Source organism: Chaetodon trifascialis, chromosome 15, assembly GCF_039877785.1.
Source record: "Chaetodon trifascialis isolate fChaTrf1 chromosome 15, fChaTrf1.hap1, whole genome shotgun sequence".
Lineage (NCBI taxonomy): Eukaryota > Metazoa > Chordata > Actinopteri > Chaetodontiformes > Chaetodontidae > Chaetodon > Chaetodon trifascialis.
Genome location: NC_092070.1, coordinates 20,084,134 through 20,101,812, shown reverse-complemented (window position 1 = coordinate 20,101,812; position 17,679 = coordinate 20,084,134). Strand labels below are relative to the sequence as shown.

The 17,679-nt window shown below is 44.9% G+C and overlaps 1 protein-coding gene across 8 annotated transcripts in view; it reads right to left on the bottom strand.

Moving 5' to 3' along the window:
- Positions 1-17,679, bottom strand: part of srcin1a (SRC kinase signaling inhibitor 1a) — a 95,986-nt gene that overhangs the window by 57,259 nt on the left and 21,048 nt on the right. For 4 of the 8 annotated variants that reach the window (XM_070980935.1, XM_070980937.1, XM_070980941.1 and 1 more), the window contains exon 1: positions 3,571-4,143. The exons of 3 other annotated variants lie outside the window; for them this stretch is intronic. In XM_070980935.1, the coding sequence (XP_070837036.1) occupies positions 3,571-3,595 (25 nt within the window). In that variant the 5' untranslated portion in view covers positions 3,596-4,143. Of the gene's footprint in view, positions 1-3,570; positions 4,148-17,679 lie in introns of those variants that run through there. One more of the 8 variants, XM_070980943.1, reaches the window with a different exon arrangement.

The following is a 17,679-nucleotide window of genomic DNA, read 5'->3' as shown; positions in this document are numbered from 1 at the left end:
GCGTGCAGCCAGTCATCACTTGAATCTATAGTGAGTTTTAACTCATTTAACTGTCGGCTGCGACTTCGCTGTTTTGTTTCACTCTCGCTGCTCTCGTAGTGTCAATTTCTGCCACAGCAGGCAGGTGTTTTCAGTGGAACGCCTCTAAAAATCCACCGCACGTTACCTCCTGCTCATTACTAGACAGACGTAGCTGAGCAGGTGGACAGGTGTTTTTTTTAATCGCTATATTGGCATGCATGGTAATTTCCAGTGAGAGACACATGGTGCAACAACAATCACCTGCAGGTCAATATCACATAAACCAGTGAGCCTGTGGTGGACTTTGACCTTCTGGATATAAAATGTCATCACTTCATCATTTTCCCTTATTGGACGTTTGTTTGTTGAGTCTTCAGAGGACAAAGTTTTGTTGATTTGTGTGTTTTGCTGCAAATCTGAGGATGGAAGTCCTTCTTATTGAGGCTATCATACCATATGTTTTAGCTAAACAAATAATCTAAATTCTCATAATTCCCTCTTTGAGAAAGGCTGGTTTTGCTTCGACATGATTTAGACACTTTCAGTCTAACAGCTTGTAGCAAACACACCCTTGTGTGTGTTCATGGACAGAAGAGAGACACAGTGAGATGAAAGCCTGTCCTTTAACTAGAGGACCTGGGTTTGAGCTCCACTGCTGGACAATATTCAGCTTCACAACTACAAGCTTCAGCCATGTTGCCCTGTGGCTAAAGCTGACCTCTGTCCTCCTCGTGGAGGACGGGCAAAAGACTTCCTAACGCAGATCAATGAAGTATCATGTGAGTGCTGCGAAAAATACATAAACATGATGTTGTTATAATAAAAACGCAGGCACGAGGACATTTCCATGCTTTGGAGGTAAAACAACAACTGCCACTGCTGATATATTGGAAATGCAGCATGAACACTCGTGGTGAGAACACATCCCCACTGAGAGCGAGCGCCAGAGGTCGACTGTTCGTGTCGTGTCAATGTGACTGCGCAGGAAAAGGGAAATATATCAAAAGGGAAACATCACTTTGAGGGTAAGATGGAACTCTCAGAAATACTGCCACAGCCCTTCATCTCCTCTCTCCCCTCTCCTCTCTCTTCACGGCCAATTTCACCCGCACATCTCGCTGCTCCTCTCTACGGTTGTGACAAACAGTGCAGATCCGGAGTTTCAAGTTCAACCCTCGCCTGCAGAGAAGCGAGCCCGAGCAAGGATGCATCATTTATTACTCGGTACCACACAAATAATCATTTAGGCTATTCACATTCTGCAATTTATGAAGGAACAATCCAAACCATTCACTGTTTCAATGTCAGAAAATGCTGCTTTGCTCCATTTTTTATCCTGGCAGACAGAATGTATTTGTATTTTCACCTGTTGTCGGACAAAACAAGCAATATGAAGACATCACTTTGGGATCTGGGATCAGACAATTTATAGACTAGAACAAGTAATTCACTCTAAATTTGCTCCTTTTTCTCTGTGCTTTAAATGAGTTTTGTGTTTATTGTAAAGCACGTATAACTGTTTTGAAAAGTGCTATATAAGTAATTCACAGAGCAACTCCTGAGGAAAACAATCAGCCACAGTGGTACAGTAAATGTTTACTATAAGTTAAAGTAGGTAGGGGGTAGTCACAAAATAAGGAGCCCCACAAGCTTCCTCCGTCACACCTACACCAACATATCCACAGAGCGCGAATGAACAATTAACACACTAAAGAAATCCCAGCACAAACGCAAGTGTCAGCTGCTCACTTTTGATCTCCCACTGCATTTTCTCTGGCTGTCTCGAATCTTTTAAACTCATTTTATGAAGACAACAGAGTGCAGGTGTGTTGAAAAGAGGTGGATGAGGAAATCCATTTCTGAAGAGAGACTTGGCCTTGTTTTAATCTCTGAAGCCGCTGCTTTGCTAAAAGCGTACGCCTCTAAGTGTGTGTCTTGGATGGTCTGACTCTGTGCACCCTGCACCCCTCTGGCATTGATCTTACATGCACACACATACACACACACGTATTAACTCCCTATTCAGTGATGAGACTGAACTGAGGGCATGATGAATAAATAATGACTTAAACTCTGGAGGTTCACTCGACTAATTAACAAGGGAAAAGATTCTTCTGGAGACGCAACAATACAAGAGAGCCAGAAAAGGCCAAGTAGTAAATCAAGGATCACTGCACAGGCTTCATACACACTGATACATGCACACTTGAAATATATATACACACTATGAACACACACATACACACATACACATACACATACACACACACACACACACACACACACACACACACACACACACTCGCACATCCTAATTTGCGATTCAGTGCTGTGAAGAGAAAGACAAAAGAAGAGAGGAGAGGTGTTGGCCTCTATTGACTCAAAACCCTGTGGGCTAATGAGAACCACAACACACACACACACACACACGCACACACACACACACACACACACACACACACACACACACACACACACACACACACACACACACACACACACACACACACACACAAAAACACCCTCAACACACACCCATTACTGTCATATCTCTGTGTCGGAGTGTGAAGGTGGTGCGTTAGCGTCTCACCACAGTCTTCTTCATGCAAGTTTATCATGAAGGGATATCTAGCGAGAGACATCCCTGTTGCTCATCGGTGTCCCTGTCGCCCTGTGAGCATCGTCACCCGACCACGCACTCACACACACACACACACATGCTGTCAGTCAGGTCATTAGAGTGGTATAATTATGAAGAATAACCAGTCTAGCTGGCCCAGCTGTCCTGCTAACCTCATCCAACTAGTTCCCCCCAGATCATACACTGTCACTAAATATGAGCAGACAGCAGAGGGACAGGGAAATGAAAATGAGGCATAGTTGGAAAATGGAGTGACTGACTGAGGGCTTTTATTTTATCATGCTGACATCTCCTTGGAAACAGACATGTTCGATATACGAGGGGTAGCTGGAGCCCTCACAGAGGAGCTAAACAGTAAATCCAAATATGCTTCAACAGCGACAAAAACATTTCCGCTCTCGCAATCGTGCAAATATGAATCAGCGTGGCAGCAGAAGCAGCAACAATAGAAATCAGATGAACTAAAACTGACTGGCTACAAATGACTTAAAAAGTCCCAAAGGGTGCACAGGAAGCCATGACACAGTTTGTGAAGAAGCCTGTCATGAACGAGGCAGCGGCGGCGGCAGCAGCTTGAGTCCTGGAGGAGCCACCGAGCTCCACAGCCTTTGAACATACAGGAGGCAGGCAGAAGCAGACAGCAGAGCTACGTGACTCTCATGACAACAACCACAATCACACAAATACACAAACACACTGTCACACACATGCAGAGAGTCCCTCAATGCTGCAGGTTATCAAGATTAAATGCCACAAGCATCCAAGCAAATGCACCAACTCAAAGGATGCCTTGAACACAGAGTGAGAGGGGAGAAGGAGACAGAAAATGGAGTGAAAAGACAAAAGCGAACAGGATTGGGACGCACAAAAGAGGGAAGAGGAGAGAGGGGACCACTCCGAGCGCCCACCTGAGGGTTTCCCAGCATTCTCCATCCGTGCTCCTCTATCCCTCTTTATTCGTCTAGGTCATTCCATCCCTATACCCATCTCCCTGCCGTCACCACCTCACTGGGACACTGGCTTAGGCAGAATATTGTGTGTAAAAAAAGAAGAAGAAAAAAAAATCAAAGAGAGGGAAGGCAGGGAGGGACAAAAGGATTGTGAAAGAGGTGGGAGAGAGGAGGAGTATGGGAAGAAACACAGCGAGGGAGAGAGATACAGAGAGCGGGAGGGCGAGAGAGAGAGAGAAGTAAGGCTGCCAGTTCTGAACATTGTCTCTTTTCTCTCTTTCTGATTGTGTGTCCCTGGCTGTCTGTCTTGCTGGCTCTCTCTCTCTCTCTCTCTCTCTCTCTCTCTCTCTCTCTCTCTCTCTCCCGCTCTTTCTCTCCATTTCCCTCATTATGTCCATCTGAGTGGTCGTGCCAAGCTAGCAGGGCAGCAGGAAAAAAACATGGCTCACTGTGGCCTTCAAACACCTTGCAGACTGGTCACCTCCTGCTGGCAACCTCCCGCAGACCTGTGTGCACTGGTTGTGTGCTGGGGGCCCTTGAAGAAGTATGTGTGTGCACCTGTGTGTGTGTGTGTGTGTGTGTGTGTGTGTGTGTGTGTGTGTGTGTGTGTGTGTGTGTGTGTGTGTGTGTGTGTGCATTTTTTTGACTGTCATGTCAGCCAGCCAGAGCAGCAGATTACTGACGCTCCACTGGCACGTCCCACTTCATCCTTCTCTCCTGTCACCCCAGCAAACACCTCCGCTCCCTGCCCGCTTCCCCCCAGTCCTCCGCTCATCAACCTCCCCTCCTCCCCCTTTCTCCACCATCTGCCTCCGCTTCGCCCTCCCCACCTCCTTCCTTCACTCACTCGACGTAACCTGAGAAAGACTCTTTAAATTTAATTTCATCCATCTCTGAAATCCATAACAGCAGAGCTAGTGCCACGCAGCCCACAGGAATGGAAAAGATCTCGTCAATCTCTGCGTCTCGATCTGCTCTAATGAAAAGAGCCCCATCAAAGTGATGTACATATATACACACACAGGCCCCGGGGTGCTTCCTTGCTCAGATAAAGATAGCCAATCACAGGCTGGGGAGGCGAGAAGAGTGCTGTGGTAATTAACACCAGTGGGCCTGTGCTTACGTCTATGTCAAGACTCGGCGGAGCTCAGAAGCTTCACTGACCAACAAGCACGGTTAAAATCAGAGGTGTATGAGGGTGGAGGCTTTGCTTTCTGCTCCGCAGAGATAGCTACGATGTTTAATTAACATGTTAGATTCAGTCCGGATCTGCACCTGAGAGCCCTTCATAAAAAGCAGGGAGAGGTCAGAGCAGCCCTCAAGATGAAGACTCCCTACGGATCGCATCGCAGGAACTAATCTCTGCAGTGAGACAGGATCTGCTTTGAGTGAGTGAGTGTCTGTGAGGTTAGGGTCACGCTTAATGCTCAACTGTGACTTTTTGCCAGTCTGTGAGACTGTGATGAGAGTGAGAGAGTGTCACAACTTTGATCAGACAAACTCTTCACATGCAAAATGTAAAATTCAGAGAATCACTGACTGAAAGATAAAACCGAAGTCATGAAATGAAACAACTGACGTCACTGTTTCACACTAACAAGGTGCACTGTGGAGAAGTTACATTACATCCTGTAAACATTTTGTGTATCACTGAGGCCCGATAAACATGAATGAATTTCATTCATCATAATCATTACAGAGCTGCTATATAAAGAATTCAGTATCCTGCATTGCTTCACGCTGGCTGCCTGCACATGCACAACGCAACCAAAACTCCAAAAGGTTCCTTTAAAGCTGAATGGATGCCTGCTGCAAGTTCATGACAAAAAATAGTAAAGAGGATCACACCAAATGTGTCACTGATGCTGAACTCTGTCCGCCGAACACCACATTTTTTCACCGTCATCACAAAAATCTGTCATTAGCTGCGGTCTAACCACAGCGTGAGAGTGTGTGATCGTGAGACAAAGGCCACTTTGACTGTACAGTAAACCAGAGAGCAGAGGATGACACCCACAGATATCTTACCCTATGCAGAGCTGCACACGCTGAGCAGTGCAAGGTTAACAATGGCCACATAGGGCTTGACAACTGCTGAACACGCAGTTTCACTCCCCACAGAGTTCACACACATGCACACACACACACCCCTATTAAGCATTTACTCCATATCAGCCTTTGCACATGCATGCGTCTTGAGGTGTGTTGGCGTGCACGCTGTCTAAGATTGTGCCTGTGTGGATAAGTGACACACAGAGAGCGTGTTAAGCTAAAGCAGTGTGCTTATTCCTCACAAGGACAAGCAAACAACAAGTAAACAAAACAGCGTATCCTCTACCTTTGAAAAACAACCCTCTACCCACCAAGCAATTTAGCACCTACAAATACATACAGATGAGATATTAATGGCTTACTGTGTCCTCTTTGACCTTTTAATTATTCTGATTTGTGTACAGAGCAAGCGTGCCGTAATTGCATTAGCATCTCTGCAGGTTTACTTAATGTTCCAGTAGAGAGGGGACTGCGATTCAGCAAGCAGATAGGGTAACACCCATTCTTTTTGTGCTCACTAAATGATCCACTGTGAGTGTGTGTGGCTGCATGCGTGCGTGCCCGTGTGCTTGCAGTAAATCATCTGAGATTTATTAGTTCAGTTACCACTAGTCAAACCCTGTGACGTGCAATTATGCTCTATCAGCAAATAAATGATTTGGCCATTACGTGCCATAATTGGTTATAGAACAAAGGGTACAATATATTGTGCGTCTCTTTGCAGCCTTTTAGCACCCTATCTGGTCTTCGTGGTTGTATTACTAGAGAACTCTACTTGCCCCCAGTTTGCCCCCTCTTCCTATTCCCCACTTCCTCTTCTCCCTCCTCGAGCATGTCCCTCGAGAGGACCACTGCTCCTTCTTTCCCTTAATCTTTCGAGCGAGGCATCTGGAAAACAGGCTCTGTCTCCGCCGCTCTCTATCACATTCAATCATCCCCATGTTTATTCAGCTCTCCGCCCTTTCCACCATCCCTCCACCTCCCTTTCTCCCACCTCCTGTCCCACCCGCCTTCCCCTCCACGCTTACTATGTCTCAGCTCTGAACCACAGCATCGCTTATCACCGTCCTGCATCTTTCCATTTCTCTTTATCTCTCGCCAATTGTTTTCCTCCCCACCATCTTGCCCCTGCTTGACGCTTTTTCCTCTTACATTTCCTCTCTGCCAAGTGTTTTTGTACCTGAAGATGCTGAACCATTTGTACTGTATGAGGATGGAGGATGCAAAGGCAAATCTGTGCATCTTCCCTCATGCATCATATATGATGTAGGAAAGTTTAAAGGCATCTACACCCATTTCTACAGGACTGTAGTGATTGTATTGTAGTGGTGACTCAGCAATAAAGACAGAAAGAACAGGAGAAAAGCTACTCAATGGCTCACTTTGAACCTTTCAATGCACAAACCTAATTGAATTTTCACACCGCATTTGCATGTTTAAGTCTGAGTTGAACTTGTTAACTGTTTATTGGATCCATAGCATGCTTCCCATCACTTTCTGCAAATGGTGGTGTATACCAGCTGAAACTAAGCACATACATGTCTAGTGGACATTCCTGCTCATTGATTTGCAAGACTGTAGTATCCCACAATAGCCTCAGACACCCTGGGACGCTTAAAGGATCGCTACCACATTATAAACGATAAAGCAAAAACAACTGTAGACAAGTCTACATTGTCTAATGGTATAAACTGGAATAATACCCAGCACTAAATACAAGAACGTCACATAAACATGCAAATGATTTTCTTTCTTTTGTTATTGTTTTCTGACTGTGGACAAATTGTACCACAGTTCAACTGGAAACACCTTTTTCAGGTGGTACACTTTACTGGTCTGCTCCACAGTTTGTTAAATGTATTCATATTCCTCAATCTTTCAGACAACCCACTCCAAGATTCAGTCTCTACTGCCAGTGTGACAGGGTCTGAAATCCAGATATCGGGGTCAGAGCGAAGGCAGCATCGGTAGGCTGGTCCGTGGAGGCAAAGATGAGATAAAATGCCAATCAGACGTGGGTGAGGGTGATTGGTGCCTAGCTACAGGCTAAGTAGGAGGAGATGTGCCTGCCTATTGCTCCCACTCTGCAGCTAATTAACGCTGGCTTGTTCTGGTTCAACAATCTCTGTGCTACTGTCTTCCACGGGGGCATCCTGAGATGAGACAGAGAGGGAGTGTGAGGCAGAGAGAAACTGTAATGTCAAGCCAGCAAAAACAAGTGTGACCTTTGGGCCAGATCTTATTTTGACACTGCACATAAACAGTCTGTCCCACACAGAGATACAGCGTTGGTGGAGGAGGGATAAAGCTAGTATCTCTGTGCGAGAGGGTGGCTGAGCACCTGTGTCATTATATCCTGGCTTGGCCGCACAGGACAACTCTCTACCCCACCGGGCTGAGGTACGCTGCAGATAAGAGGAAGCTGAAGAAAACGTTGAGCCGATAAGAACTGGTCTTAGAAAACGCAGACACTGACAAAATGGAAGAAGAGCTTGACAGAGGTGAAGGGGGAAAGAGAGCTAAAAGAGCTGAGAGAGAGGATGGATGGATCTGCTGTGTAAATGGCTGCGAGCTAATCATGATGCTAACAGTAATGGATAGGCAGGGCCGTCCAGATTGCCTCATTTAAGGACACTTGAATATCATTTAGGTAATCTCTCACTATGGATGTGAGCCACAGAGACAGGGTGGTCTGCCCTGAGACAAATGATAAAAACAAATAGCTTTTCCAACTTCTGTATTCAGTGCAAAAAGTCGTGAAACAAGAAATTCCACCTTTTTGTTTACTATACTCTGCAATAGTAGTCAAAAAACTTGACCTTAGGTCTGCACCCGGGTAGCTGACTATGTGAGCGGTGTGGAAATACTTGATCCATCTGTGGGTGAGCTGACACGGAGTGAAAGCAGCACACAAAATCCAAAGAAACTCCAGAAGTGTGTTTCCAGAGTTTGGCCCTCCTTTGATCCACAGCTGGAGGCAGACCACAGGAAAAAACATCAGTGACACTGAACAACCTTCACTGAGATTTTCACTCAACTATTCACACGCACAAAACACCATTACCGTTTGGCCTTGGGCATGGCCGTTCGCACTATGCTACGCTTTTAAGCAGAGGACTCCTCTATGTCAGCAGTTACTTCTTGTGTTTCTGGTATCCCATCGCTCAATGACTTTGCCTCTCTTCTGTATTTTCCACTAATCTGTTTTTTATCCCCCCCCATCCTTGACGGCACCGAGCTTTTGTTTCTACCCTTCTTCCCTCAGTGCCTCTCAAAGGATCCCTCAGAGGTGCTGTTGACAGTACTGAAGCCCACACTGCAGTAATCCAATGTTATTGGGGGTGCTATAACTCAGTTTTATGTGATCAGGAGCCCCACAGCCCCGGCTGCTGCACCTCGTGACAAACGACACAAGTCAGACGTGGCATCAATGAGTCAGCCGCACTGAAAGGCTGTGATGAGACCAACTTTTTAAAACCTTTTGTATTTCTGGTTCTTCCAGGCTGAGTGTTGAATGTGCGTCAGTCAGTGTTCGTCGCTGTGTGGGTGAGTTTCTCCATCAGTGAAGAGTTGCTGCTGCAGAGTAACATTAACATTACATGTGATCAGTCCACCAGGGATCCAGAACAGACAGCAGAGCCATGTTGGGACGGGAGCTTTTTACCGTACTACAATGTTAGACTTCGAGTGAATCACAGAGCTGTCTGTTTATTCTACTGTCACAGTAAGGAAACTCCCGACAGCTTTTCCTCTCACTTAACTAAGGGCTCCTACAACCGAAAGCAAACGAAGGACGCTACTCAAAAGCTGCGTGTCATTGCTCGCTCTTATACTAAGCCGAGGGTAAAAAGGTCTAGGTTTTTGTTTATTACTCTGTCTTAGCCTCATAAACCATTCTCTGAGAGTCAAGCAAGCAGCAGCTGTAAAGAGATTTGGAAAAACGCAATGTGCTAATACCATTTATAAACAACTGGAGCACATTATTTGATCCTGGATGCATCATTAAGAGAATCAATCAGCATGAATCAATCTGTATGTGGACGGAGGGCCGCCTTAGATTATCCCTGTTTGCTTCAGTTTGTTACTTTAAAAGAAGCTGTGGGTCTGACAGTCTTCAGATGAGACACTGCAGACCTGTCATGATGTTCTGCAGCAGAGAGAATAATTAACTAATCCTACACTGACTCACAAAACAAAATCTGTATCTTACATACTGTGCTTTACATGATTAAGGCCTACTGATTTCAGTTTCTACCAGCGTTCACCACAAACTACCACGACTTTTTCCAATGAACACATTTTAAACAGATCCTTAAGCCATTTTTTTATGTCTCCGTACAACTACTACCTATTCCAAAAGGACTCAGGACCACCGCAGTCTACAATAAAAGAGGTCCTCCTGCAACGTTGAAAAAATACTCCGCTAATAGAAGGAGAAAAAGGGGGAGAAAATAGGCTACAAATGAGCTGCTGATTATGCACCACACTGGCTCTAAGTAAGTGAAAAACAAACTGTTTTACTAAGGAGTGTTTGCACTGCAAATGGTATTTTTAAAATGCTATTTCCAGAGCTTTGTATGAGTCATTTCTTTCTACATCTTTTGCCAGCTTTTTAACTGTAAAATACTAATAAATTCCTGGATGTTATTCTTTCAGCAGAAATGAGCAATAAACATGCCGCATTAAGGAAGGGAACCTTACTTCCACCATACAAAGGAACTCAATTCCACCATTGTTACATAGGCTTCCAAATACAGACAGGGCTTTACATTAATCATGTTGCTGTACTACGTCAGCAGTTCTGTGAAGCTGCCCTCTCAAGGTCTATCCATCAATCCTCCATCCCTGATGACCACCCAGTACTATGACGAGAAAGAGGGCAGTCTTCACCCTTCAAAAAAACAGAGAAAGGCTTGAATAGTGGATGGTCGCCCGGATAGAGCCGTCATTGTGTTTTCTACAGCGTGGAAGAGGCAAAGCTTCTTTTTGCAGTTTACTGAGAAAGCTGAATTATCCACATTTGTCACAAATCCTGAATGAAACCCCACAGATGCATTAAAGTTTATTAATTATGTAGATTTTGTTGTACGAAGGACAAAAAAACACTCATCCAAATTAGCATCAATGAGGTTAGGAGAGAGAAATAATGGAGTGCAGCATTCTGTGGTGCTCTAAACAGCTTTTTAGAGACTGTTAGACAATGAACATGAGCCCCTGGCACAGTGGACGAATTAGCATTCAGCACCGGACAACACCAAGACTCAGTCAGGTCTGAAGGAGATCCAAAGGGAGTAGGCCGGCTCTTTCAACGGGATGTTGGACAGCACTGTGTGACATATCGATCGGCTATTGGCTACGCAGTACTGCACAGTGGGCTCCATCACCGTCACGGCTACACTCTGTCACTCCCTCTTTTCAGCTGTTAATTTGTGGTACTCTGGATCTCACATTCTGCCCTACGCTCCAGCAGCCATCACATTCAGGAGAGGACCACTACATCAAACGCTGCAATGACGACAGGAATTTTAACTACTGGGGGGGGGGGGGGGGTCAAATCAACACTAATGCCTTTGTGCGTAAATGTGTGTGTACCTTCACTTCCACACTGTACGTCTGAAATCTGTCCTTCTACGTCACCTTCTTGCTCTGTTAATAATGTCATACTTGAACACAATGATCCTCGCCTTAGCCTACACCCTGATATTGATGTGCTGCATTACAGTATTAATATTTCCAGAGTGGCAAATTATGAGCGCTTCCTATTTAAGAGGCTTTCCGGCTTCAGCAAGCAGCTTTTTAACTGTTCTACTCAACCTTATCAGCGCAAATCCAGACGTCCTTGTAAGAAAAGAAAAAAAAACAAGGTTCTGCTGACAATAAGGTACCAGAAGAGAGTTTCACATTGTGAAAAGTTTCTGTTCAGTCTTTGTCCACACAGATGTTGACTTGGATAATCTGTGTGCACTGAAAGACACTGTATCGCTAATGAATCCACTAATTGGCTCTGTAATTGGCTGCAGTTAGAGACATCTGTATCAAACAGCAAGTTAAAATATCAGCAGTAATGAACTACCATATCTAAAAATGTAAAATACCACATAAGAGAGCATTGAGGTTATCACAGAGGGGCAAGGGGACGGAGAGGATGAGATAATAAAGGGGGGAAATGCCTGATGGTGGTCAAACAGGCAAAAATACACAGGGGCATAAAACTGAACCACCACTTGCGTACTTTATATTGACAAATTTCTCACCGTATTGTGTCTATGAGGACAGAAATGTGTGTTTTATGGAGGTTATTGGAGGCTTTATGCTCTGCTCAACAGGGCAGCCTCGGGTCTTCTGGGGGCCCTTGATTAAATTTAATTTGTGTTCTTCATTGCTGGCTCTGTGTGAACCATCAACACCCCCACAACTGTGTATCTACAAAGCATCAGTCAGTTTCATTAAAACACACAGTGGATATCAAGGAAAAAAAATAACACCAGAATAAGCTGTGACAACAAAGCAGTTATTGTTCAAAAATGTCATGTTTTTAAATGAAGTTAATCTTGTACGCCCAATTTGTTATCTTAATCAACACAGCCTGCTCTATGATTAAATTAGCTCTAAAAAATTCAGCTTTTAATCAAATTTCTTACTCAATGGCTTAATAAAAACGGCAAGCAGTGGCACTGGGTTGACCATATTGCACCATAATGTACCATAATAGATGTTAAACAGGGACAACTTAATGAATGTCCAGGTAGTCCAAACAGTCTTGCTTCTTTGTCTTGTTCTAGAGGACATAACAAACTACGTATTTTGCCATTTAATGTCGAGGACTTGTGAGGCAGAGATCCTTTAAATAACAGAAAAGAGCAGATTGAGAGAGAGAATGAGGAAAAACAGAATCAATGTCATTAATACTGCATCTCTGACTGATATATGGTGTGCATATGTGTGTGTGAGAGCATGCATGCATGTGTGTGTGTGTTGGTGTGGACAAGCAGGTCAGGTCTGCTGTTGCAGAAAGCCATGAGTGTGGGTGGAGAGTTTGTCTCCTGAGCTCATGGCTGTCTGAAAGTACGGCCATCTGGGAGAGAAATCTGCATAGTCTCACTGCAGCAGAGTGCAGCTTGCAATTAAGAAGTGACAAAAAGTTTTTCAGATTTCAGTGCTGCAGTTTTTTTTTTTTCTGTTACAAAATGGACCAAAACCACAAGAGGAAAATCTTCCGCTGGAAAAAGCGTGTGTGCGTCTGTCACTGCAGCCTTTGCAGTGCCCTCTGATGGCTGCAGAGAGTCAGAGGAAGATGATCTGCATGGGCGCCAACAGAGGTTCACCCCTCTGCTCTGCTGTGGATTTGGCAGGACTGACAGGGTTAAAAGTGAAATATTATTACTACGACTGCTGTCAAGCGGCTTACTTGTTCCAGCTGCCCTGCCGTAGAAGACTACTGTGAACTGATTCATAGCTTAAGGCTCCCTTTGGAGCATTGTTTTTATGTGTGGGTCCCCATACACGCAGGACGCCAGTGGTTTCCCACTGACCAACAAGTGGCATTAACATGTGAAGAAACACAGCAATGTGGCAACAGAAACAGTGAAGAAGAAGAAGACTGCACGCTTGTGTACATGGATGTAGAGTACATGTATGTTTCGAACTCTTGAGGAAGAAAATGCATCATTCCTATTCAGCTCTCTGACGAAGGAAATCTGAACCATTACCTTTCAGGGTAGCACTTATCGAGGAGGGAAGAAAACAGTTCCTTTACTTATTCAGCTGTTTACAAATGCATGCACGCACACACACATGCACAAACACTCTTACATACACAGATATAACTAGGAAACCTTGGCTCTTAGACGTGTTGTGTCCCAGGGGGTTTCCAGAGCTGCCGTCTCAGCTACAAATAGAGTAACTTCATGTGCAATGATCACGATCATTTGATCTTACGCGTCATGAAAGTGAACCATATTATTTTATATAGATACACAACTGAAACCTGTTATCCCTCGACAGCAGAGCAAACCAAATCAAACTCCCCTGTTAACAGGTGGGTACAGAACAAGTAATACTGAGCCTCTGTCAAGGGAGGTGTGTGGATTTATTACTTTAAGCCTCACAGATCCAAGAAGAACTCCCAGCCTTTACCTAAAAACCCTACTTTCAGCCTTAGCCTAACCTGGAATAAAGGTAATCATTTGCATTCCTTAAGCCTGAACACCTATGGTGACTCAGCGCAGTTCAAGAGAGCCACTGGTGTTTTCAACTCAGAACTTAGTGGTTCAAACTGAAACAACAAAGAGGATTACCTGTCATTCATTTTGTTTAACAAACCAAAACAAAGGGCTCTAGAAAACATTTGAAAATGAACTGCGCTGTGCCTCCACATCAGCCATCATTTAGAGCAGCTTCAAGGATGTTTTGTCTGTTTGAAGCAGACAATGAGAGCACAAAGAATGACTCACACTGAATCCCTATAAAGGCTGCAGAAAGGTCATGTTTTGGTACCTTGCTGCTAACACGACATTTTAACATGAGCGCATCTAAAGGTTCATTGTCATTTGACCATCGAGATGTTCAGGGAGTAAGATTTAATGGACTCCAATCAAATGCTACCATCTATCCTGATTAATCCTCCTCTCTGGTGCTGAGATTCCTCATCTGTCTCCATACAGCCCATTGGTCACCACGGGACTCTGCTGAACCCTGATAGGCTCGCTCACCTTACTGAATATCAAACAGTAGATCTGATTCCCACGTTGCTGCAGAGAGGATACTGCCATGAGACGGACGAGACTCGTGCATATGATTAGGGCACGTTCAAGAACATGGAAGCACACAACATTAGCCTGTGCATGTGAGAGTTTGTGTTTCACCTGGACCACTAAAAGCAGGTATAATCAACTCCCAATTGTTCAGGTCACAGGAAAGGCTTGACATTTGCTTTGTTTGTCTCTTCTACCTGACTGCACATCAGTGTCAGTGGCAGAACAAATCAGGGCGCATGCAGAGTGAGCCGAGTGTGAATAATGACTGAGTGAGTGAAACAGAGGGAGGGGTAAAATGCGAGACATTTACCGGGGTTGAAGAGAAATGAAGATGGAATCTAAGGAAAAAGTGACAGATTTGAGAAATTAAAAAAAGGACGAAGATGTGAACACTGAGGGAAAGAACTGAGGGAAACAGGGAGGCGAGGCTAGGTCTGACCCCTGTCGTCTGTTGACAGTCTAGAAATAGAGGGGGGGCGCCTGCCCTTGTCATCCCAGCATCACGATGATGACAGCCCGTGTAGTGAACCACAGAATCGGTACAAGTCAAGGCTATTAGAGTGGGAATGGGACAAATGAGAGCCTGCACTTCCTAAACCTTACGAAGACCCGGTTCCAACAGGGATGAAAACGAAGACATCATACACTCATCGCCTGACTGACTCCCCTGGCTCAGTGCTGTGATCTTATTATGTGTGCATATCTGCATTTACTCCTCTACTTTCAGGGTTGTGTCAAAAGGAGGCAGGACCAGAGACCCATGGGGCGAACGTCAAATCCTGTTGCTCTTCCAAAGGGAGAACAGGAGGAAAGCACTCTGTCCTTTTCCTCTCAATGGACCCCTCCTCTCTACCCTCCCAGCACTTTCCAGCTCTTGGCCTTTCCCTTTTGTGTGTCTGAGTGGTGATAATGGCAGGCTGTCCATCACGCAAGGCCTGACCCAGATTCACTCGATGAGAGGGAAGATGACGGCGGGGTGGGGCGATGGGGATATCGCAACGCTTCACCATGGGACCCATCCTCCCCAATCACAACCACTCGCCTCCCAGACGAGCTTCCAGACGAGGAGGGAGCAAAGCCAAGGGCACAGGCTAGCCTGCATCTTCAGCCCGCACCACTGCAGGGAAAAATAAAGCCACTGAGACATAGCTAACTTGCTTACTGGTGTGTGCCAGGCAAAAAACATCTTGTAACAGACAGTCTTGAAGTACGCAGTCAAATGTGATTCTGGATCAAAAACGCCAACCTCTGTGCCAATCAGCGGCAATCTCCTGTGGCCCTGCCCACACTGTGCTGCATAGATACGGTTACCAAGTAAGGCAAGAAGAAGCAGAGAGAAAGGCGCTGAGTGGGGAAGGAGGATGGGTGGAGACACGGAGGAAGAATTGAGAAAAAACAAGAGTAAAATCAAAGATCAGCATAGGGGGACCATACGGCTGTAATGCTTATCAAACACCAGAAAAGAAAATGTTTGAATGGAAAATGAGACGACACTAGCGGGGTGAATAAATCTAACATTAGAGCCGAGGATGGTGCCTGAGGAAAGGCTATGGTGTTATGTGAGTAAAGAGGTGTTATTGTCTGTACCGGGGCCATTTTGCCACATCCAAAACGCAGCTTGTCATGCTCAGCTCTGTATTGTCAGGATCGACTTTCAGGAGTCAAAGCAGTGCTGAATCAGGCTCAAGTGCACTCAAATATGCAAGCGCTGAATCTTCAAGGGTGACCCTAACCTAACCTGCACAAGTAGGAAAAGATTAAAAATTGCAGTTTTTTCTTACTATCAAATTGAAGTCAAGGCATTTTTTACTTTGAGTTTGATGTTCATCTCAACAGTTATCCAGTCTCCGATAAAGTCGGGGGGGGGGGGGGCTCATTAATCAGCTATTACTTTCTTCCTGGTCCAAACTACCGTGACTATACTGGCCTTTAAAAATCCACTTCGGGTCAATCTCTTTGGATCTCAGAGAGCACATGCAGGTGGTGGACAAACAAATATAAAACAGGCTTCAACACACAAGTGTATGAGTCAAGTACAGCAGCAAAGACAAGTACTATCATATGAAAACCAATTAGAAATATGGTTCAGCTAAAGTCAAGGTCTGAGGAAATCTAAACATCAAACAGACGTTCTAACAGATTCTCACCTTTTTTATCTCTCAAAGAACTGAAGGCTCTCCATCTGAAAGAAAGGTCCAACATCACTACACCTACAGCAAAGCACTTGTTTGAGGAGTCAATCTGTTCTCAAAGCAGACCAAGGTCATCTTTCTTACAAAGTATTTTCATATTATGCTTTGTCCATACCCTCCAGTGTGGCACGCAAAATTATTGGGCCGTTACCAACCACAGCATCCATCAGTATGTACAGTAGGATTTATTCAAAAGCTAGCGTTAAGCACTTTCCTTCATTTCTTTAAAAAGAGAAAGGTATTACTTTTCAATTTGTCCTTTAAAATGAGCAATAACAGGCTTTTATGTGAGTTACAGTACTATCATTCATCGCGGGAAAAGGTCTGTCTTTTCCCGTCGCTCGCTCAGTCTAAACGCTCGCCGCCACGGAAGGTGCAGCCATCCGCTCTCTCTCCGTGTCCTTCACATGTCCTTGCGTGACAGTGCAACTGCGGAGTGCTTCAGCGTTTCTGTGGGAGGTATCTCTGGGATCCCAGTGTGTGGGAGAGGACTTCTGCCTGGCTCCCCATCTTTCTGTCGCTTATCTCAATCATGCACACGCCTGCCCCCCCCCCCCCACCGTCTCCCAATCTCTCTCTCTCTGCTGTCACACAGCAAAATATCACTCTTTCATTTAGCTCTGCCCTGACTCACTTTGTTTTTCGAAACAAAGGGACAGTCTGTCACCCAGATGATGACTGACGGGGAATTGAGGCATTTGTTGTCTTAATTCTTCTCAAATCTTTCTGAAAATGTATCCTGGCTGTGTCGAGGACAGGCCGCATCTGCATTTGATGCCTTAATGTCGCTTTGTCATGGAAATAAAGGTTTTTGTCATCGCTATGAAAGCACTGTCATCAAAGTGGCGGGCAGGTTACTCAGGTTAACCTGTGAAACCCTGTTTCCTCTCTCAGGATGTCCTCTCACATCAACCTTTCCAGCTACATTAATTACAATGAAATAAAGGATTTTTAAATACCTAGGTCATTAATATAAACTGCTGAAAGTGAAGGAAAAATATCCTCCTCAAACCATCACAGCTGATAATCATGAATAACAACTGTCATAATCACAATCACGCACACAA